This window comes from Bos javanicus, chromosome 12 (assembly GCF_032452875.1).
Source record: "Bos javanicus breed banteng chromosome 12, ARS-OSU_banteng_1.0, whole genome shotgun sequence".
Classification (NCBI taxonomy): domain Eukaryota; kingdom Metazoa; phylum Chordata; class Mammalia; order Artiodactyla; family Bovidae; genus Bos; species Bos javanicus.
In genome coordinates this window covers 40,631,875-40,656,004 of record NC_083879.1, presented here as the reverse complement: position 1 = coordinate 40,656,004, position 24,130 = coordinate 40,631,875, and the positions used below count along the sequence as shown (strand labels likewise).

The 24,130-nt window shown below is 35.7% G+C and overlaps 1 protein-coding gene across 6 annotated transcripts in view; it reads left to right on the top strand.

The window, feature by feature from the left end:
- Positions 1-246: 246 nt before the first annotated feature.
- The window catches only part of PCDH9 (protocadherin 9), a 1,146,030-nt gene continuing 1,122,146 nt past the window's right edge, over positions 247-24,130 (top strand). For all 6 annotated transcript variants that reach the window (XM_061435053.1, XM_061435050.1, XM_061435052.1 and 3 more), the window contains exons 1-2: positions 247-850; positions 2,065-5,235. In XM_061435053.1, coding sequence (XP_061291037.1) covers positions 2,200-5,235 — 3,036 coding nt within the window. In that variant the 5' untranslated portion in view covers positions 247-850; positions 2,065-2,199. The remainder of the gene's footprint in view (positions 851-2,064; positions 5,236-24,130) is intronic.

Genomic DNA, 24,130 nt, shown 5'->3' with positions numbered 1-24,130 from the left:
GAGCCGCGTCCGCTCGGGCCTCGGGAGCGCCGCCACTTCCCTCCCGGGCCAGACCCTGCTGGGCATGCTCAGTGCGCCTCCTGGAACCCGGCTCTCGCGCAGCCAGGATCGGGTCTCCGGGTTTTCGCGGCTGCCGAGGGGGCACTGGGGAAGGGAGGCTGGGAGACAGTCAGCGCCCTGTTCCTCTCCCGGCTGCGGCCGCCCGCACCGCAAGATTCGGGCCAATCAGGGTCCGGAGGCGGGGCTTCGGCCGTCACGCCCTCCCTCTGGGCTTATTGAGAGTTATATCAAGAAATTCAGTTCAGAGAGGGAGAAGGAGAGAGGGGCAGAGGCAAAGGGAGAGAGAGAGAGCGTGCCAGACAGGAAGGAGCGCCCTAGAGTCTCAGAAGCACGCAAGAGATAACCAATTAGGAATTTTTCGGGCAACTGTCACCCCGGAGAGCACCCAGAGACTCACCACCACCCCAACTCTGACGTTTCCTACAAGAAGTTAGAGACTTAAGCAGTACTGACATCGAAGGGAAATGGTATACTTGATGCTGTGGAAAATACCCCTGAGCTGAAGAAGTGCAAGTGGATGTAGTGTGTGTGCTAAATACCAGGAGAGCTCAGACCCCGTGGGTAATAGAGACGAAATGTGGAGAGAATGACTAACGACAAATCTGTGAATTTGTTCTCTGGAGTTGCTAATTTGCCAGCCCGAAGCAACACATTTTACAAGGAGAAAACGTTTTGCTGCTTCTGATTTCTCCCCAAACTGGTGCTACCAAATGCATGGCTTTCTGTGTGTTGGAACAGCTCATTCCTAACTGCAGCATACCGGGAAAGGGGAAAGGTTGAGGCAACTAACGTAAGTGTAAAGTTTCGCATGCACAATTGTAAATTTTGTGTTTAGATATGTCCTCGGTGTAGACGAGTGATGTTTATAACTGGGTAGACGGTTGGGGCAGAGCTCACCTACTAGGCTGTATCTGCATCCCTACCTGCATCACTCTGCCGGAACTAATCGCAGGCATCAGCTACCGTGCAGCCTAATGCAGATAAGATTAGAGCCTGGAAACTGACCAGTTCTACTCAAGTAGGTAGCTGCCTGGAGGCTTGTACCCGTTTAAATTGCAGTTAGGAGGGCATCGAAGCAGAAGGCTTTCTACCTGCATTATTGACTCTCAGTATTTATGTGTGGCAGACGTTACTAATACTATAAACGGAGATGGGGTTAAGAACTGCATTTTTTTTCCCTTTCCTCTTTTATGCTCAGTAGAAAATTTTGTGCAGTTACATGGAAATGTTAGCTTCATTTCACTTATGTCTTGGCACTCTTTTCCACCTCTAGGATAAGGAATCCTATGTTATTATATGTATTCTAAAAGTTTTAATGTGTTTATTAATTCTAATGGGGATAATTTAGCAACATGGAGAAATGAGAGCAAGGTCTGTGTAAACTGAAGGTCTTGGTATTGTGCTTTTAGGCAATGAGGTTATGTAGTGGCCGGTGACTACTGCTTCTGATGCTGCAGCAGCATGTCCGAATGCTTGCTTCCCAGTAAAATTGTATTCAGAAGGCAGCTGAAAAACTGGGAGGGAAGAAAAAAAGATTGTTTAGAAGAAAGAGATGACTCAGTCTGGCAGAGAAGAAAACACATCACATTTGACATGTGACAAAGCAATTAGCAGGAACCATAGCTAAATACTTGGTGTTTTTCACTAGCTCCTGAAAAAACTAAGGGAGGTGGGTTTGAAGCCAGGAGATGGGTAAGAGGGGGGAGGGGAAGAGGAAACCAAGGACGCATGTTTTGAATTAAACAGTGTCCTACCAACAGTGTGGGTGAATGCAGGTAAAAATAGCAGTTGCCCTTAATTCAAAAGTAGATAATTTTATTTTCTCTGGGCAAATGCAACAAGCAGGGGCTATTTGGTGTTTTTATTCACAGAGTTAACTTGCAAACAGTGGCAGAGCAAACTGCCATGTTTACTAATATGCAGTGGAAAATGTGTTGTGATATTTCATGACTGTGTGCTTTTGTTTACTGAAGAATAATGTTGTCTATACGATTGTGTTGACAGTGGCTGTCTCCAAATAAGCGATGAGATGTAATGCATCCTCCAGTCCATGCACGCTTCCTTTTGCAATTTGTGCCTCATTCCTCAGTGGAGACCTTTAAACCCTAAGTCCAGGAAAAAGAAAATAAATACATTATCATGGACCTGAGGGATTTTTACCTGTTGGCTGCTCTGATTGCCTGTTTAAGGCTGGATTCCGCAATAGCTCAAGAACTTATTTACACTATTAGAGAGGAATTGCCTGAAAATGTACCCATAGGAAACATACCAAAGGATCTGAACATTTCTCACATCAATGCTGCCACAGGGACCAGCGCCAGCCTTGTCTACAGACTGGTTTCTAAAGCTGGGGATGCCCCTTTGGTGAAAGTATCCAGTAGCACTGGGGAAATTTTCACAACCTCCAATAGAATAGACAGAGAAAAACTCTGTGCTGGAGCCTCTTATGCTGAGGAGAATGAGTGTTTCTTTGAACTTGAGGTGGTGATCCTCCCCAATGATTTTTTCAGGCTGATCAAAATAAAAATAATTGTCAAGGATACCAATGATAATGCCCCCATGTTTCCATCTCCTGTCATCAATATTTCCATCCCAGAAAACACTTTGATCAACAGCCGCTTTCCAATTCCATCAGCAACAGATCCTGACACAGGCTTCAATGGTGTACAGCATTATGAATTGTTAAATGGGCAGAGTGTTTTTGGACTGGATATCGTGGAAACTCCGGAAGGAGAAAAGTGGCCGCAATTGATTGTTCAGCAAAACTTGGACAGAGAACAGAAAGATACCTACGTGATGAAAATCAAAGTAGAGGATGGAGGCACCCCACAAAAGTCCAGCACCGCCATCCTGCAGGTCACAGTAAGTGATGTAAATGACAACAAGCCAGTGTTTAAAGAGGGTCAGGTGGAGGTGCACATTCCAGAGAATGCTCCCGTGGGCACCTCCGTAATTCAGCTCCATGCCACTGATGCAGATATAGGCAGTAATGCTGAAATCCGGTACATTTTTGGTGCCCAGGTTGCGCCTGCAACCAAAAGACTCTTTGCTTTAAATAATACTACTGGGCTCATTACAGTTCAGAGGTCCTTAGACCGAGAGGAGACAGCTATTCACAAAGTGACAGTACTGGCTAGTGATGGCAGCTCTACTCCTGCTAGAGCAACGGTTACCATCAATGTCACTGATGTAAATGATAACCCTCCGAACATAGACCTCAGGTACATTATAAGTCCCATCAATGGCACCGTGTATTTGTCTGAGAAAGATCCTGTCAATACAAAGATTGCCCTAATTACAGTTTCAGATAAGGACACAGATGTGAATGGCAAAGTGATCTGTTTCATTGAAAGAGAGGTCCCGTTTCATTTGAAGGCAGTATATGACAACCAATATTTGTTAGAGACCTCCTCTTTGTTGGACTATGAGGGCACCAAAGAATTCAGCTTTAAAATCGTTGCCTCTGATTCTGGGAAGCCCAGTTTAAATCAGACTGCTCTGGTAAGGGTTAAGCTTGAGGATGAAAATGACAACCCACCAATTTTCAACCAGCCTGTAATTGAGCTGTCAGTTTCTGAAAACAACCGACGTGGGTTATACTTAACAACTATTAGTGCCACAGATGAAGACAGTGGGAAAAATGCAGATATTGTTTATCAGCTTGGACCGAATGCCTCCTTCTTTGATCTGGACCGAAAGACAGGAGTTTTGACAGCCTCTAGGGTCTTTGACAGAGAAGAACAAGAAAGATTCATTTTTACAGTAACTGCCAGGGACAATGGGACCCCTCCCCTCCAAAGTCAAGCGGCCGTGATAGTTACTGTTCTGGATGAGAATGACAATAGCCCTAAGTTTACTCATAATCATTTTCAATTTTTTGTGTCTGAGAATCTGCCAAAGTATAGTACTGTGGGGGTAATCACAGTGACAGATGCAGATGCTGGAGAGAATAAGGCTGTGACTCTTTCCATTCTAAATGACAATGATAATTTTGTGTTGGATCCCTATTCTGGAGTCATAAAGTCAAATGTCTCATTTGACAGAGAGCAGCAGAGTTCCTACACTTTTGATGTCAAAGCCACTGATGGGGGACAACCACCCCGTTCCTCTACTGCAAAAGTAACTATAAATGTCATGGATGTCAATGACAATAGTCCTGTTGTCATTTCACCTCCTTCTAATACTTCTTTTAAGTTGGTGCCTCTCTCAGCCATTCCTGGCTCAGTGGTAGCAGAAGTTTTTGCAGTGGATATTGACACTGGAATGAACGCTGAACTTAAGTATACAATTGTGAGTGGTAACAACAAAGGCTTGTTTCGGATTGATCCAGTAACAGGTAACATCACCCTGGAAGAAAAACCAGCACCAACTGATGTGGGCTTGCACCGATTGGTGGTCAACATAAGTGACTTGGGATACCCTAAGTCTCTACACACACTTGTGCTTGTTTTCCTTTATGTTAATGACACTGCTGGCAATGCTTCCTATATCTATGACTTGATTCGCAGGACTATGGAGACCCCATTGGACAGAAACATAGGGGATAGCAGCCAACCCTATCAAAACGAGGACTATCTCACCATCATGATCGCCATCGTCGCAGGTGCCATGGTGGTCATCGTTGTGATTTTTGTCACTGTTCTGGTGCGCTGTCGCCACGCATCAAGATTCAAAGCAGCTCAAAGGAGCAAGCAAGGTGCCGAATGGATGTCCCCAAACCAGGAGAACAAACAAAACAAGAAAAAGAAAAGGAAGAAAAGAAAATCTCCCAAGAGCTCTCTTTTGAACTTTGTTACCATCGAAGAGTCCAAACCTGATGATGCAGTTCACGAACCTATCAATGGGACAATAAGCCTGCCGGCTGAGTTGGAGGAGCAAAGCATAGGAAGATTTGACTGGGGCCCGGCACCTCCAACCACCTTCAAGCCGAACAGCCCTGACCTGGCCAAGCACTACAAATCCGCTTCTCCACAGCCGGCTTTCCATCTTAAACCAGACACTCCGGTTTCGGTGAAAAAGCATCACGTGATTCAGGAGCTCCCGTTGGACAACACCTTTGTCGGGGGTTGTGACACCCTTTCCAAACGCTCTTCCACTAGTTCAGATCACTTCAGTGCCTCAGAGTGCAGTTCCCAAGGAGGCTTCAAGACAAAGGGCCCCTTACACACCAGACAGGTAAATGAGCACTTTTACTGGTCTATAAGTACTGCATACAAGTGCCCAGTCAACCAGTATTAACGTGCCAGTGTGTCTCTTGTTTTGGTCTAACTTTAGCTTAGTTATAAAGAGGGAAAAAAAAAACTTGACCCCTTTTCTATTCCTCTGGGGCTCAGTCAAGAATTTTTAGAACAGCTTTGAAATTTCTGAGTTCTGAGAATTATTTAACCTCCCAGTTTCCTTCAAATGGCAAAAGATGAAAAGAGGAAATTATTCTAAAATGTCCCAAGATAATGTTTGCTGAAGAAGAAAACCTGTCCTGATATGCCAAATTCTGCTCCTGGGGTTTCCAAATTGACTACTTCAAGATTTTCACATTACCTTTTGATCTCAAAAGTCACCTTCAAATCTCAAGTTTTAAATGACTTTTGAAGGTCTGACTATAATTATGTTGGAGCTGTGGTTGCTAAAGGGGTTAATTTTTTTTAGTCTCTGAAAATATAGTAGAATATTAAATGTACATCAGCTGTGAAGCACATGATTGTTGGTAGACTGCAGCTAAGCCATATAGGAAGTCTTCTCTTTGATTTCAGATGATTTTATTGTAATATAGTAAATTGAAGGTTGAATAGACAGGATTGCAGATTGTCCACAATGGCCAAAGTACTCTTTCAAAAACAGAAAGAAAGAAAGAAAGAAGGAATACTTTCTCCCTGTTAGAACTGATTTATACATAAAAGAATAAATCCATTGTAAATATTCTCTCATCTCAGTAATGCATAAGTGATCTGTCATAACTCATTTTAAACTGTGAAATATGACATGTGAAGAGGGATTAATAGGCTGAGAAACTCATATTTCAACCAAATCCAGAATTAGTTTTTCTTAGGTCTAATAATTCCTTGTTAATAAAGATTTAAATACAGTGCTGTCTAATTTATTTCACTGGTGCTTGTCTGTTGCCATGAAATTTGAGTGTCAATAATAGCCTGTAGATGGCACTAGGGTATCATGTCGCTTGTGTTGGCCTAGCTCCAATCCCGCAGTAGCAAGTAAAGGGGGAAGGAAAGATCAATCTGGTGCTATAGCCAAAGATACCTTTTATTTAATGATAGTTGTTCTGGAGCAACTAGCATTTAAGTTCATTTGCTTGCTCTTTTGTGATCAGTTCTCAACACACCAACTTTCTATGACTTCGTAATCCAAGTTCTGTCTTCGTTGGTATTGAGTCCACCTATGGTGATGACCCATATGAATTTGTTACAAGTAAGGAACATACAAATTTCAGAGAATCAAGTAAAGCAAAATAAAATTTGGACAGTATTGACAGTCATTGCTTAGTGTTTGAAAACTCAAGAGTTTTTTTTTATTTTTTTCCTTGTTGGGGCGGGATGGGTGAGAATGTTCTATTGAAACTCTATTTGTCTCTCACCATCCAGTGTTTGTTGCTCTGCAGTGACTTTAAGGTTTCATGGTAGTAAGATATTTATTAAAATAATTTTAACAATGAATCAGAGAAACTTCAGAATGTTAAGTATAATGCCTATGATTTTACAGCTGAAATTTCCATTTCTTGAAAGGTTAAATATCTAGAGGATTTAGAAAGCACATATACTTAGAGCTTGAATGTACAGGATGAAAGGAATTAAGTCAGTATGAAGGTTCTAGAGAATATGATGTTATTCGATAGACATAAAATTTGGAATGAGTTATTTTCGTATTAACTTCATCAGCTTTTTAAAAGAGGTTTGATGTTTTAAAATTAAGAACATTTCTGAGTTTAGTAGAGGTTTGTAAATGTTGCTAAATAGTTAATCATGGTGAGAAAAGTAATTTATGAAACTAAGTGGATTTAAATATAAAGTTGCTATTTCAGTGAAAAGAAAATATGGCTTTTTATTATTTACTTTCAATGGGTGGGTAAGGTTACCACAAAATACTGATGATAATTTGTGATTTGCACAATATCTTAAAAATGTAACATGACTTAAAACTTTTCATGTAAAATCTGAAATTTGTTTCCCAGAGAAACATGCTGAAGTTATTCCCAGATCATTTTTCTTTTCATATTAAGTGTGGTGGGTATTATGAGCATTGATGTACAGACCCACTTTTTCTGATTTCTTCCCCAAAGTTGGATCTATATATAGTACTGTGACATATAGATATAGTTCAGTGACATAAATGTTAAGGTATGAGAAAGATCTTTCGTCAAGGTTTAGTCAGTCATAAGGAAATTTGTTTGTGTGATGTAATCTTTGAAATAGGATGCTGAATAATTCTCTAACTGGAACTAAAGTGCATTTTAGACATTCCCTGAGACCCTGCGTCACTGTGCAGTTCTCCTTGTAGGCATTTCAGTGTTCAAATGTAGCTATAATTCACTATTATGGTAAAGAGCTATTGAAATGGCTTTGGTTATTTACGCCTTTTAGAAGTTTTCATGCTGAGAAAGAAAAATTGCAATGTTGGAGAAAAAGAGTATTTATGGAAGTAAGGACAGGTGATGGTGATAGCAATATGTACAATTTTAGTATAAAAGAGGCATATTTTCTATGAATGAAGAACACACATTATATACTATCCTTTAAATTGTTTTTTCACTGAACTATATGGCTGTTATTGAAGATGTTCTAGTTAAGTTAAAAAATAAAAATTCTTTTTTTAGCTCCTTCAACTAGTGGCTTTTATAAAAATGTGCTCCTGAAATAACACGATTTTGAAAAAGTAGGGTTTATTATAGCAAAAGCTTTCAGAGGAATTTATAAACTAAGGTAGGATCTGTGAAGATTTTTAGTTGAATGGAAAAGGATTGCTGTTAACAGAAACACCTTTTCACTTTATGGTGCTAGTAGATGTGTGGGTAAAATGAAAGATTATTGAGCAAAGTACTACCAAATTTAAATATCATGAGTTTGTCTTATCTGTACAATGAAAACCTATGGTCTGACTTTTATACCATGAGTTTGCTTATAGTGCATTGATTCTTAAGCCGTGTGACATTTTTTCTCTTGCTGTTTTCCCTCATGTGACCTTGCAAAGAACGTATAAATCAATAATAAACCACATTCTTCATCTACTCTATTTTACTAAGCTTTCATTTTCCTTGAATATAACAAATCTGTCACTGAATTTTATGCAAATTATTTTTATGAAGTTTTGGATGTACCCTTAGCATTCACAGATTAAATAAAATGTCCTTTTTTTTAAAAAGCTAGATTATATCTTAATATTTATTCATAAATAAACAAAGTTCATTGTCATAGGCTTGAGAGGATAACAACAAAATCATTTCTAGTAGGACTTTAAATGATAAAGCTCATTGATATATTTTCTCTAAAAGGAAAATATCTTCTTAAATTGAATATGATTTTTAAATTATGGTATTAAGTTCTCAAATTTTAGAGTGTCTCAGAATCATCTGGAATGTTTCTTAAAACATGTTGGTCCTTAGTCCCAGAGGTTCTAGTCTGGTGTCACTGGGGTCAAGTCTGAATACTTGCTTTGCTGACAAGATCCCAGGTGATAATGATGTTGCTAATCCAGGAACCCACACTTTGAGAACCACCGCCTCAGCATATTAGGACAAGAACCGTTAGCTTCTTTCCTTTTCAGATTATCATTTCGAGAGGACCTGTTTTTGCACAGTCCAACTCTCAGCTCTTATTGACAGCAGTTTTATTGTAGCTGGAGGCTTTACAGTAAGCTGTTTATTGCTGTTTCCCAACGTGGCTGACAGCATTTGGGGAATTAATTTTCTTGGCCCCGGTGTGCTTTTTGTGGAGGTGTAAATGAAAATGTTAAAGAATGAAAAAAAGTGACCTATTTACATTTGACAACTTCTTCCAGTAATAAAACAATCTGTAATAGTTGCACTGTGAGTTTGGTTCTGGGTAAACAGTCATGTTTAATTTCCTAAATAAAATGCTTAGTTTAGAGCTTAAACATCCTTGCTTTAACTTTTCACAGTCTAAAGTAAGTATTTGCTCATATATACATTTGTGTAGATATTGAAGAAATTATACATTGAAAATGTATTTGCATGCCATACTCAAGTGTATACATGTACTTTTACAGTATAAAGGGAATTGCTTCTATTCCCAGTCATTTAGAGATACTATATTACTTTTATGATTACTTTTCATTTTTGAGTAATCCCATTGCAAATGCTGCTGAAATGGTGTTATGTCATGTAAAATGCACAAGATAGTTATAGAATTGCTATTTAGAACAGTGAGAAATAAAAATGAAACTGAAGGGAGCAAATGCTAACTGGTGTGAAGCGAGCAAAAATTTTAAGATATTTTAAACTACTAAATTTGGCAGTATTCTGTGAGGGATGAATATAGGTGGCATATGGGGAAAAAAATTGCTCCTGAAGATGCAAATTATATTAAAATGTTATCTGTTGTGATTTTTGTTTCTGCTCCTTTGCTTTGGCTAAGTGATATGATCATGAAGTCAGTTACAAAGTAAAAGACACCCAGACACCTTGGATATTGATTCAGGAATTTGAAGTGAGCAGGGGCCATCCATTCAGCCTGGCTACCTTTCCTCTTGGTTTTGTAAGACAAATATTTAATATCTTTAAGCCTGATACACCTAGGGTGTAAAATTCTGGTTACATTTTAGCTTTTGTTGCTAATAACCTTAAGGAGAATAAAAATAAAAAGTTACCACTGTACTGAGTATGGACATGTCTACTGATTATTGAACATTTGTTAACATAGAGAAAATAATTTCAGTAGTTAGAATATTCTATTATCTTACTTTTTATATTTTGTTGCAATGGATTCTGTATATAGAAACTCTAAATTGATGTTCCCTTGGCTTCAGATGAGTCATCTTCATGGTGTCACAGAACAGGCTTTAGCATCATTAAAATTACCTTGTAAATATTGTACTAACATGTTATACTCTTATGGTATGTGCACAGTCTTAATAGTTAAATATTTCCAGCTAAAATTTATCTTCTCATAATAGCACAAATTAAAATATAATACATGAAATAGTAAAATAGAATTTAAATTTAATAAAAAGCTCAAATCTAAAATCATATTTCCTCATAACCAGTTCTGAATTATTCTGACTCAAAGTTTTATTTTCATATTGATATATATGAGCTTTGGGTAAATTGCTCCCAAAATATGAGAAATAGCAAATACATGCATTATTTTTCAATTATTTTATGTGACAGTACTGAGGTAGGAAAGTGAGACCTTTAAATTATCTTCTTATAATTTCTGTTTTCATAATTATTTCTGATATATTATTTAGATTGTTTGGTGTCTAAATTTGGGGTTTGAGGGAGTGGGAATGCAGAAACCACCAAGTGGGAAAAGCTACAGTGTTTGTATTGGTCTAGCAGTACCAGACCAGGGGTTTGCAGGATTCGAGGTCATGTTAACTGCTTGGCTCATTTTTAGTACTTCCTCAATTTGATTTTGTCAGAGTTGAGCTCTTAGTTTGCATGCAATTAAAACAGACAAAAGCAAGCATGGATTGTTTACCACTTTCACTTAAAATCCTTGCAGTGAGCTTTCTCTGAATTTAGTTTGGTGTTTTCTTGAAGGGAAATCCTCTATTAAAACTATAGATTCAACCCTTGATAATATTAACAAATCAGTTAATATCATATTTCATGTAGTTGGAAACTAAATAGGATTTATTTTATGTGTGTTCTTAAGTTTTTGCTTTCTTAACAGTTGATTTTATGTTTAAAATCTTTCTCAGAATTTATTACATAATAGTGCCCTAAAATTTATATCATATTTGTTGAAATATGGCTCTAATCACAGATGAAATATGTGTGAGAATTTAAGAATGCAAGTCAACAAGATGCTTTTTCAAAAGTTTTAAGTTATCTAGAGGCATAGGTGCCATGTTCAATAAGTAATAATGCTAATGTGGTATGACCTTTAAACTGGTTAGTTCCCCTAAAATTTATATCAGATCACAAAAGCAAATCCAAATGTAGAAATATGATCTCTCAATTATGAAAGGAAATATACTTCACTGTTTGATTGCATCAGTTGTTTCAGATAGCTATTAAATCTGTCCAACATTTCATTTGAAAAGGAACTCATGCTTTTTGCCTTTGTTTGAAACAAACCTATTGGGCTGTCAGTCATCAGAAACATAGAATAAGATAGATATATTACCATGATTGACATTTTCATTTTGATTTATATTCTTTCTTTTCCTAAGCCAAGATTCATTAAAATGTGAAATTTCTAAGTATGTTCAACAACTACCCATTCCTTAATAGTAAAGAATAATGGTAATATAAAGAATAATAGTAAAGAATATTTCTCCAGAAATAAACTGGAGAAACAACCCATATATAATCTATCTCACTCACATTTGTCCTATAGGCAGTTTGTTGCATAAGCAAACAGAAAATAAGAAAAGAATAGTGACAGAATTGGAATTTTCTGAATCATAATATTGATATTTAACTTTAAGACATTCAAAACTTAACATTATTCATTAAAAGATTTGTCTTTACATACTTATCCATTATTTAAATGGCATGTGAAAATATTTTCCTCCAATCTTTAATAGTTTGATTGATTTTAATGCTAAAAATACATATCACATTTAAAATAATGGACTTGGGACCACCTGTGTAGCTGGGAGTAATGAAGATACATACACAGGCAAGATCTGTGAGACACCTTTGATTGATTCTTTCTAGTCATTTTACACTAATTATCCTGGAATTCCTTGAGAAAATATATGAAATTAATTTATTTGTGTTTGAAGGAGTATACTATAGCCTTACCACTCATTAGTATATAGAGATGTGTAATTATACAGGCAGCAAGAAAGAATGGAAATTTGTTCAGTTTGACTGTGTTTATATAATATTTTCTATTTTAATATTCTTCCTTAGTTTGTCTTTCTATCTGACCATCTCTGCATTTTAGTATTACACTGCTTTGTTAATATCCAGGCTTTGGCCTTTTTCAGTCTGTTTAGCAGTTGATTAAGAAATACGCTAATCCCTTCCAGGATATTGAGAAACTAATGGATTGCAGAGTATTTGGGTCTTTAAGCTTCAATTGTAAATGGTATGAAGAATTGTCATTGAGCTGATATTTGCATATATCTCTTCCAGTGCTAGTTACTTTGCCTCTTTTTTGTCCTCCTAATCTTCAGCTTTCATTCTAAGAATATTTATTTTAGTCGGAAATAAGCATGCCAGTGATAGAAATTTGGGATTCACCTCCAAATGAATGCCATCACAGACAGGGAAGTTCTGGCACATTTTGCATAGGTCTGTATGAACACAGTGAACCCTTCATAAGCTCTTAGATTGCAGGAAATCAGTGCTGAAAATTAAGTGGGGTTTTAAAGATTTGCAAAGTAGAGAGCTTTGTATAATGCTGGTATTGCAGGTGCCTATTAAATGTGAAGTAAAGGCTTTGTAATACAACTAGCTAACACGTTTCCTTCCACATTAGAGTGATTTGTAGCCTAGGGAATTAGTCTTGCCTATTTTTTCCAAATGTAGAAACACTAGATGTGTCTGAAAGAATAAAATCTCAAATACATGCTTTAGAATGAACGATTTACTCTTTGATGATTCTGGTTATTCAAGGTAGATGTTGCAGGTCTACATATACTTACCTGTGTTACCTCTGATGTCCATGGTCTGGCCTTCACCTTTCCTAAGAGAAACTCAATTATATGTATATACTCTCCTCTAAACATAAATCAGATTAAAACCCCAGGTATCTATAAAGCTGTAACATTACCATAATGAAAAGGGCTTTCTACTGAGTGCTTTGATCCTCAAAGGAATAGCTGTTGAATCATTTCTCAAATTGTATTTTTAGAATTCCATCTTTGCTCCATTTGTAAATAGTGTGTATTTGTAGAACAGCAATTCATTCCAGACTTACATGGGTTTAAATATATTTACTTCAAGACAGGGTTCAGCAAAATGCCTCGCAGTTCTTTAATGCTTAATGTCTTTGGTCCTGTTAGATATAAAATCAGTGGAAATAGCCATGCCTATTTTTTAATGATTTTACAAACCCTGTATTTTTATCTGCTAGAAAAAGTATATAATCCATGTGCAGATCACAGTAGGTACAGTGGACTTGCTGAGAATCATCACAGATGATTGATTTTGAAAACAAAACAGTTTTTGTGCAAGACAATAGCAACTGCAATTCAGTAAATGAGGTTTCTTTCCTCATTAAACAAACCTCAAGGAGAAGCATGGAAACACAAGATGTATAAAATGAAGACATATCTTTTGTAGGAAGACAGTGTCTTCTGCTGACAGTATTTCCCTAGTAGATCTTTTCTTGAGGAAAAAACTACTCGTGCTTTTTTGGATTCAGAGGTTGCAACCTATCTATGCCTCCGTGTGATAGCAGCTGCATGTTGAGGACTTTCAGATACACAGCTACCTAGGATTCACAGGAAAGTTTTTGTACGGGGTGCAAGTGACAAATGGAGACAAAATGGAGTGAGTTCTGAGCTGTGAGTTGATGCCTGCCTGTGTCATATATTCATGTCATTGAACTGAGTTTCACATTGGAAACCTAGAATTACAGTAGTCTTCCTTGTTTGTCAGCTGTGAACACACCTAGATTGGCACCTTTTCTTTGTTTCATTTCTTGTCATTCTTTAGGTGGACTTTATTCACTTATGTTAACTCTTATACATTGGTTTCTTAGTTACTTGATAGATTTTTAAATGATACTAACTTCTGTGTATCTTCCCTCCAAAAAAAAAAAAAAATCAAACAGGATGTTTTGTTCTAGAACATCCATAAAGGGTCAAATAAAATATGCACAAGTGTGTCCTTTCTTCATAGAAATAGTGGATCTATTTTTCCTTTGAAATTTTCAAAATTGGGTTTTTCATACTGATACCATTTTCAAAGCTAAGAAGTCATATTAAATTTAACTGTATAGTTTAATAATGTTTTAGTACATTCAAATTCCCAACATAATAGATGTTAGAATTTTTATGAAAATAATTTTCTTGCTGCAAATTGAAATGAGTATCAAAATTGCATTAAACCATGGTAAAAACAGATACAATCTTTAGGATATTTTAGTTTGACATGAACTCATTTTCATTCATGGTCTTAACAGCAAAATCTGCCAAGCAGTGATGGCAAAATATGCTGAATTCACTGATTGATTTTTAAACATGGTAATAATTAAGCAGAATCATTTTGACACCTAAAGTCTCTGTTTTAGACAATTAAATTCTGCTTTAGCTAAGGGTTATTGACTTCTGGATGATACTAGGAACAACACCCTTCAGGGTTTAAACTATTCCTGTAGGACCATCTGTTATTGGTGGGGCTGAGCAGCCTCTCCAGCCATGCAGTGTCAATCCCAGGTGTATATCTAGGATCGTTCAGAGCACAACCCTGGTTCCTCATGATCTTTCCATCTCAAATGGCAACTCAGTTAATCAAATACTGGTATATCATAACTTAAAGCTTCTTATTTAAGGAAAAAATAAGAAAGTTCCTCAAAGTAGAGACAATGTCTTATTTACCTTTGTATTTTCATGACTAAACCTGTACCTTTAGGTACAACAGTACCTAAAGGAGTGAACTTCATAGTCTTTCAATAAATATTGACCTAATGAGAGTATTCAGCTGGAATCATGCCTTATATATGCATAGTATTTCCATTGATAATCTCTATGACAACTACAGAAAGAAGACTTTACCATTCTTTTTTCATATTCTAAGCTTTTAATAACAAACAGTGTTGTGATAGTTTCAGATGAAGGAATTCAGCCATACATATACATGTATGCATTCTCCCCTGCCAAATCCCTTCCCATCCAGACTGCCACATAACATTGAGCAGAGTTCCATATTCTATACTGTAGGTCCTTGTTAGTTATCATTTTAAACATAGCAGTGTGTACATGTTCATCCCAAGCTCCCTAATTTTCCCTCACACCCATGCTTCCCCTCAGCAACCATAAATTTGTTCTTATTCAACTTATGTAAAAATCTAGAGACAGAAAATGTATGTTTTGTTTTTTTTTTTTCACGTCTCATAGCTAAAGTTGTTATTTCCAATCCAGTACCTTACCTCCACACTGGTATTTCTTCCTCATATGTATCTACTTTTACCTGTTAAACACTCTTTTCAGGCCATATGTAAGTTTGAAACATTTTCTTCATTAGTGACATTATTTTTGTTGGAAAGAACTACAACTCATTTTTTTTTAATTTTATTTTATTTTTTAACTTTACAATATTGTACTGGTTTTGCCATATATCAAAATGAATCCGCCACAGGTATACATGTGTTCCCCATCCTGAACCCTCCTCCCTCCTCCCTCCCCATACCATCCCTCTGGGATGTCCCAGTGCACCAGCCCAAGCATCCAGTATGATGCATCGAACCTGGACTGGCGACTCATTTCATATATGATATTATACATGTTTCAATGCCATTCTCCCAAATCATCCCACCCTCTCCCTCTCCCACAGAGTCCAAAAGAGTGTTCTATACATCAGTGTCTCTTTTGCTGTCTCGTATACAGGGTTACTGTTACCATCTTTCTAAATTCCATATATATGCGTTAGTATACTGTATTGGTGTTTTTCTTTCTGGCTTACTTCACTCTATATAATAGGCTCCAGTTTCATCCACCTCATTAGAACTGATTCAAATGTATTCTTTTTAATGGCTGAGTAATACTCCATTGTGTATATGTACCACTGCTTTCTTATCCATTCATCTGCTGATGGACATCTAGGTTGCTTCCATGTCCTGGCTATTATAAACAGTGCTGCGATGAACATTGGGGTACATGTGTCGCTTTCAATTCTGGTTTCCTCAGTGTGTATGCCCAGCAGTGGGATTGCTGGATCATAAAGCAGTTCTATTTCCAGTTTTTTAAGGAATCTCCACACTGTTCTCCATAGTGGCTGTACTAGTTTGCATTCCCACCAACAGTGTAAGAGGGTTCCCTTTTCTCCACACCCTCTCCAGCATTTATTGCTTGTAGACTTTTGGATGGCAGCCATTCTGACTGGCATGAAATGGTACCTCATAGTGGTTTTGATTTGCATTTCTCTGATAATGAGTGATGTTGAGCATTTTTCATGTGTTTGTTATCCATCTGTATGTCTTCTTTGGAGAAATGTCTATTTAGTTCTTTGGCCCGTTTTTTGATTGGGTCATTTATTTTTCTGGAATTGAGCTGTAGGAGTTGCTTGTATATTTTTGAGATTAGTTGTTTGTCAGGTGCTTTATTTGCTATTATTTTCTCCCATTCTGAAGGCTGTCTTTTCACCTTGCTTATAGTTTCCTTTGTTGTGCAGAAGCTTTGGATTAAAGATAATCTCTTTAACAAGTGGTGCTGGGAAAACTGGTCAACCACTTGTAAAAGAATGAAACTAGAACACTTTCTAACACCATACACAAAAATAAACTCAAAATGGATTAAAGATCTAAACGTAAGACCAGAAACTATAAAACTCCTAGAGGAGAACATAGGCAAAACACTCTCCAACATACATCACAGGAGGATCCTCTATGACCCACCTCCCAGAATATTGGAAATAAAAGCAAAAATAAACAAATGGGACCTAATTAAACTTAAAAGCTTTTGCAACTCATTTAAAAAAAAAAAAAAACCTGTATTACAGGGCAATTCATTGCGCCCAAAACCTGCATTACTTTCCAGTAAACTAATTCTAGACTTTAAGATTAAAGTGTGGTAAGCATATGATGGAGGCCCAAATGAGTAAAGTATATATGAGGAGAGTTCTGATTGTCTGGTGTCAACTGCTGTCCCTGTTTCCCTCGGCAACAGCTAGGACTTGATGACAAAATCTCTAGTTAGGTTCAAGGGTTTGGGGAGGATTTTGGGGGAGGTTGATGGCTGAAGAATCCTCATCTTCCCTAAACTAAGAAATTTTGATCTAAACTAGCATGCCTCCATTCATGTTTTGGAGGTCCAGTGAAGACTAACTAACCTATCATCCTATAGATGAGCAGGTGTAAGCATTCTTAGACTCTGAATTTTGACATTTTGATTTTTTAAACAGTGAAATATAATTAACATCTTTATATTGTTTATCAGTGTCTTGACTTACTAATGATTTCTGAATATATATCAGACAGAGAGAGAGAGAAGCGGAGAGTTAAAACAAAACCTGCTGATTCTAATATACGTAAATACACTCATATCACTTAATTAGAGATATCTGTAGTTTCCATTTTTACCCTCATTTCTTCCATACCACTGTGTTTGCCCATCATAACATCTTTTTTCATGATAGGATATAATAAGAAAGGAAAGAGTGAACATAAACAGGATCAGATTCCTTTTCTTCCAAGACTCCTCATCCAGAATTTTTATTTAAACCTTTGAATACTTAGGTAATTGAGTGATTATTTCTAAATAATGATCAATGGCTTCACTTTGATATCTGCTTAATAGAGACAGTGTGTTTTGGAGGAGGAAAAAAAAAAGTCATCATCCCTTAATAGACTTTCGGGCCATCTAGACAACACCCTAGAATCACATATGAATTCTATAAAAAGCAGCAAAATAATAATTGAATAGTGAATAAGTGGTGTCTAGCTACTATATTAATTTTAGAAGGATAAATTTAGTGTCTAATAGAACTCACAGTATAGTTTCTCAAGACTCAAAATGGACCTTTGAGACTATTTGGCCTATTTAATTTCTTTTCCCCATGAAAAAATTGAGATTATTACAAAAAGTAGTTTAATATTTGAAGTAAAAAAAAAATGACTTGAAAAACTCCTATTTCAAAAATGTGTCATGTTCAACACATAATTTGAATGTACTATCCTTTGCTTTTCTACTCTAAAATGGATGTAATCAGGCCTAATCCCTAAGGTTGTGATGAGATTAAATGAGTGCACACATGCTGCTGCTAAGTCACTTCAATCGTGTCTGACTCTGTGCAACCCCACAGACGGCAGCCCACCAGGCTCCCCTGTCCCCGGGATTCTCCAGGCAACAACACTGGAGTGCGTTGCCATTTCCTTCTCCAATGCATGAAAGTGAAAAGTGAAAGTGAAGTCGCTCAGTCATGTCCGACTCTCAGAGACCTCATGGACTGCAGCCTACCATGGGTACATGTAAATTTCTGGCCCATGGTAAGTAGGCAGACACTCCAAAAACCTACCTATTTTTCCTCCTATTTTGCTCAAGGATGCCAACTTACCACTAATAGAGGGGCCTAATTTCACTTCATGAATGTTCTCTCCATTTTATTTTTGGTAGTTTTTTTGAATGTGAGTTTTATACCTTTTTAAAACTGTATTATATTGAAGTATAATTGATTTATTTACAATGTTGTGTTTCTGGTATATAGCAAAGTGATTATATATACCTATAATGCAAAATATTATATGTATGTATAATTGAATTTTATATCTTTTTAATAAGCAAGTTATCTCTGTTAATCTGCTTTAAGATTAAAACACTTTTTGAATTATCTAGGATTTCTGAAAAGTTGACTTCTGTAATAGCATCAGAGAATAGCAGATAGGATGTTATATATTTTCTTTTGATTCTAATTCTTATTGTTTCACATTTGTATAACTGCTTCATCTTTCATTTTGCGTATTTCACCATTTCATTTGCATTTTGTGTTTTAAAACTATCTTGCTTCTTTTAGTATTCATTATTAATTTACTTCCCCATGGATTTCCCATAGAAACTCCTCTTGTCTGGGGATTTTCACCTTATACATCATTCCTATTAGTCAGTACTTAACACAGCTGTAGCCATTTGAAACCTGCTGGGTTTTGCTTCCAATTATTCCATAGACTAGAAAGCATCTCTGTTGAAGTAATGGCATCCATGATATAATCATACTAGTTAAAATGCCTTGGAGTATATGGATCATATTTCTGAGATTCATCAGATTTATGCCAGAAGCATAATAATCAAGTTTTTTTCTTTTTATTATTCCTCTGACTCTAAATTAATATATGTTCATTTATAAGATTTTAGTGTCTTAGTATGAATGTTTATAATGTTTGAGTATATGGGTGACATGATAACATGAGTCCCAACAAATGAAAATATAACACAAGTGATAGTATTACCTGAAAAATAACTTTTCTTAATATCTTGGGGCCAAAATCACTGCTTTATATTGGAATAGGTGAAATAATCAAGATAAAATTAATGATTTGCATTTAAAGTATAATGTAGTATGAATTTATTGCTAATTTTTTTAACTTTATCAACTAAATAGAAAGTAGATATAATCAAATTTCAGTGGCCTCATGGTAAAAATTAAAATTTTCAGTTCCTGTTGATATTTACTACCCTCTCAGTACTGTTCCATTGTTTTTGGATCTGTCTTTTGATTTAGTTCTAATTTTTTATATAGACAGTAGGTCAGTAGGTAGAAAGGACTTTAAAACAAGTGATGATAAGAAAACTCACTCTTTGTGCTTAGAAAAATTTGATCTAACAGAGAATGTATGGCAAAGTGGCATAATTTCTTTTAAACCACTACCTCTTGTAGACGTGATGTCCCTCATATGGTATTAGGGTATGGAGCAGAGTGAGGACATAGAGTGGATGTTACCTCATGGAGTTGTAAGAATTATAGCATGGCATATAAATTCTACTTAATCCCACCACAGCGGGATACAGGAGATACTCAAGCAAAATGAGGGTGTTAGACATATTTTAAATGGAATCAGGCTTTAAGTATTTAGGTTCATAGTTTTATTTAAAATCATTAGTGTTCTTATGGCATCAAATACATACACGTTATATATATTTATATAAATGTAAATTAATATGACTACCATTTTATGTTTTCTGTATCAGTGATCTACTTTGTTAACTCTTAGAATGGAGAGGTGATTGTATATCCAAGAATTTTATGTACATTCCAGTTCAGATAATAACTAAATACTTCATTCTAGGAGGAGAATTATATTTCTCCCACCATTCATGTCTTTCCTTATGTGATCAGAGCTCACTTGATTCTTTTCATTTAGCAATGTGAAGGACTTTCTCTGCCTGCTGAGCATTTATCTTATTCAGGCATAAGCTTGACAACTAGAAGATATCCAACCTTATCAGTAGATGACTGAACTATATTATATCTTCCTTAATGGATACTAAAACTTATTTCAGAATTATATATTATAGTTTTAAAATGTGTATTCTTTTCTAATTCTGCCTTATAAACCTATGAAACTTTTTTGCTGCCAAAGAACTGTGATGTGATCCACTGATACATATACAAATTAATCTCTTATTTTTCATTAATTCTGTTATTTAACAGACATCTATTGAATAACTGCTGTGATCTAGGAACAGTGTGAGACAATGGGATTATTTTTTTGAAATGAGTAAGACATTGTCTTTGCTTTAAAAGATGCCAGTGTTTTAAAACACAGTACATTTTTTCCTTGGAATTCCCTTATTTAAAAAAAATATGAGTTTTCTCTCTCAGTTTTAAATTGATGTCATCATTTCCTTGAAATATATTTTTTAAAGTCTTTTTTTTTTTTTTTAACCAGTGCTGGAGACTTGATCTTTCAGTAGGGTAATAAAATTCTAAGATCTATTGCTCTAATTATAAGAATGCCAAGTTTAAATTTATCCTGTGGTTAATTTAGAGGGAAATACACTTTTCATCCTTAAAATCACACTTCTTCTGCAGGCAAAGGTGTTAATAAAATATGGTTGCAAGTAAAACTTCATTTTGTAACTATATGAGATTAGCATATTTGCTATATTAAAAAATCACTTTAAAAACATGGCACACATTGTTAATGTTGAATAATAACTCAAGTTAAAAAGGACCGTCTTCTCTAAAAGTAGAGTCTCATAGAGATCCGTTTTGAAAGGGATATTTTGAGTTGTGCAAAAGAATGTTCAAACTTAGCCCTTCAAAAAAACATAAGCCTAACATAGACATGGAACATAGATGTTAAAACTCTAGCTAGAATAAATGTTTGGTTTAATCGGCTTTTACCTCCAGATGGTTCTGATTTGGGCAAGTCCATTTACTTATGAATATTTATCACAGTATTTCAAAGAATGGATACAATGACATAAATTTGAAAATGAAACCTTTATTATAAACTTTTTTCTTAAATTAAGAAACATTCATATCCTGAAAATTTGGTTTTCTTTAATCATATAAGAAAATGTCATAATTGGGCTTTACATTTCAGCAAGACATTATTTCACTAATTTACATATGGGTGCATGTTTATATGAGCAGGTCATTTCAAAGTTTCAATGTAATATTTGAGCAAAAATCTTTGTTTTTACACATTTTTGCGCAAATGTATTTTTAAAATAAACTCTTGCTGCCAGAAAATATACTATTTTAATTGTAGATAGGCTTCAGTGGTACCATCAAGCTGGTGCCTAATTCCAAAACGTTCTTTCCAACTGTTCTGTGGATATTTAGGCAACTATCTTCAAGTAATTACTGTAATATACACAAACTCTTATAGACCTCAGGAATAAGGTGTGTAATAGTCCTTGTTAATTAAATATATTGATTAAAATATAAACATTTTTGGAAATTATAAATGTATTGATATACTCAGTCATGAAAGTAAATGTAGTTCACTTTTTAATAATGTGAAAATATGGACAATTTGGAAGGTTAGTTTAGTCCCAAGTAACAGGATGGATTAAGATTAGTAACAGATATATTTAAATAAAGTTTGGTGTGGAAATCACATGAGGACAACTGTGGTAACCAACTTCTACATAAAACCAGAAATGTGGCAATCTCAGCATTATTCCTGATGACAGTACCATTTAACTTGGTATTGTTATGTAGTTTTAATTCCTTGCCTATTATGATTTTTATAAGTAACTATGAATTACTTTGGAGAAGGCAATGGCACCCCACTCCAACACTGTTGCCTGGAAAATCCCATGGATGGAGGAGCCTGGTAGGCTGCAGTCCATGGGGTCACTAAGAGTCAGACACGACTGAGCGACTTCACTTTCACTTTCCACTTTGATGCATTGGAGAAGGAAATGGCAACCCACTCCAGTGTTCTTGCCTGGAGAATCCCAGGAATGGAAAAGCCTGGTGGGCTGCAGTGCATGGGGTCGCACAGAGTCAGACACGACTGAAGTGACTTAGCAGCAGCAGCAGCATGAATTACTTTACCCAGGAAGAAAAAGCACTAGAGATTAATTTTCATAATTTTGATGCACATTATTTTCTAGTTTTTGGCAGTAATAATATCTATTCAAAACCACTTATACTTTGCTAAATTTTACTTAGCATCTTGAGAATTCAGTTTTCCCATCTGAAGTAGATCATTGGATTCAACCTTTTTTATTTCTATTATTAAAAATTGTACTACAGCTTTTATTAATTCCTTAGAGAAACATCACTCTTTAGCAGGTTTTCTCTTACCACCCAACATCTGCCTGGCCTACTTCTTTCCATCATCAGTTGATATATGTTCAAACAGCGCAAATCAGTGTTAACATTGACTCAAGAAAAACAATTACAAAGTAAATCACATAGTTCGGTCTTTTCTGACAATGAACGATTTGCAATATTCTCATTGTTTGCATGATCTATGTTATCACTCTCTTGCATTAGTGTTGATAACAGAGTGTTGCCATTATCTTCTTTGAGGTCTCTGCCTGATTAATTTTCCCCTTCTGAACTAGAAAATTAAGTTTTTCCTCCTAAATCAAAAATCACAGAAGAGAAGAACTATAAAATCTCAAGATTATTGGTGTTTATAATTTGATTAGAAAACTGTCAATTTAAAATAGTAGGTAGCTACCATATTTTTATCAGTAATATTACTTTGACTGTGTTTGATTTTTTCTGTAGTAGACATTAAGATAAATTGGAGAATTACACATAGTTTGGGGATAATATGTAAATATAGATTTTTTAAAGTCAGACACTGGTAATTTTGATTGATAGTATTATTTATTATCAGGATAAGTTTTAGAAAGCTAATTAAACCTAATAATGCTCATTGATTTTATTGGCAGCCTATTCATTCAAAGATAAAATATAAGTGGAAAAAACAAATAATCATAACTGTTTATGTGAAGGAAAATCAGGTTTGGGAATAAAAGAACTGAATCACAAATTAGCTGTAGCCCCCATACATACTACCTGAATGTCAAACAACAAGTAATGTTTGTTTAGAGGAATATAAACTAGAACTATGTCTTGCCATAGCATAGCCTACCTAGCACATTTTCTCCAGAACACTCCAGAAACTTCCCTACAAGGACGATTCTGAAACCTGGACAGGAGTCTAGGAATACTTGCTCCTGTAGTATTGTAGTGATTTCTGAACTTCAAAATATACTTGCATTTATCATTATTTATTGCATTGTGCTCTTTCATCTTATTAAAAACTTTAGGAAAACTCAATTTATCCATATTTTCAGTGGAAGTATTACAAAAATATTATGCTGTAGGTGGACAGGTTTAGAAGTTACTTTGCAAGCTTGAAAAGTTCATATAGATGGAGGAGGTATAATTACAGAGATGCCACATGTTGGCCACAAGATTTTTTTTTTTTTTTTGGTTTTTCATCTTATGCAACTTCATCCAATGCTCATATTCTGAATATACAGCAACAAAGATGCCTTCCTTAACCATATGGCTAGATGCTTATGATCTGTTTTCTGAATATTTTTTCCCTGGATGTAAGGTCAAATGGAGGTTTTTTAAAAAAAAATCCAAGCCTATTTAATGTCTAATACAGGTGACAGTGAATTATAAAGAATTTAAAAGTGTTATATAACAAGCAGATTAGTATCAAATGAATGCCCTGTGATTTTTGCATAAGAGGCATTTTAGCTATTTTGAGCAGTAACTGATGGAATGAGATGTAAGCAATCTCTGGCAAGGTGAGAAGCTGGACAGGCCAAGGCTTAGAATCCT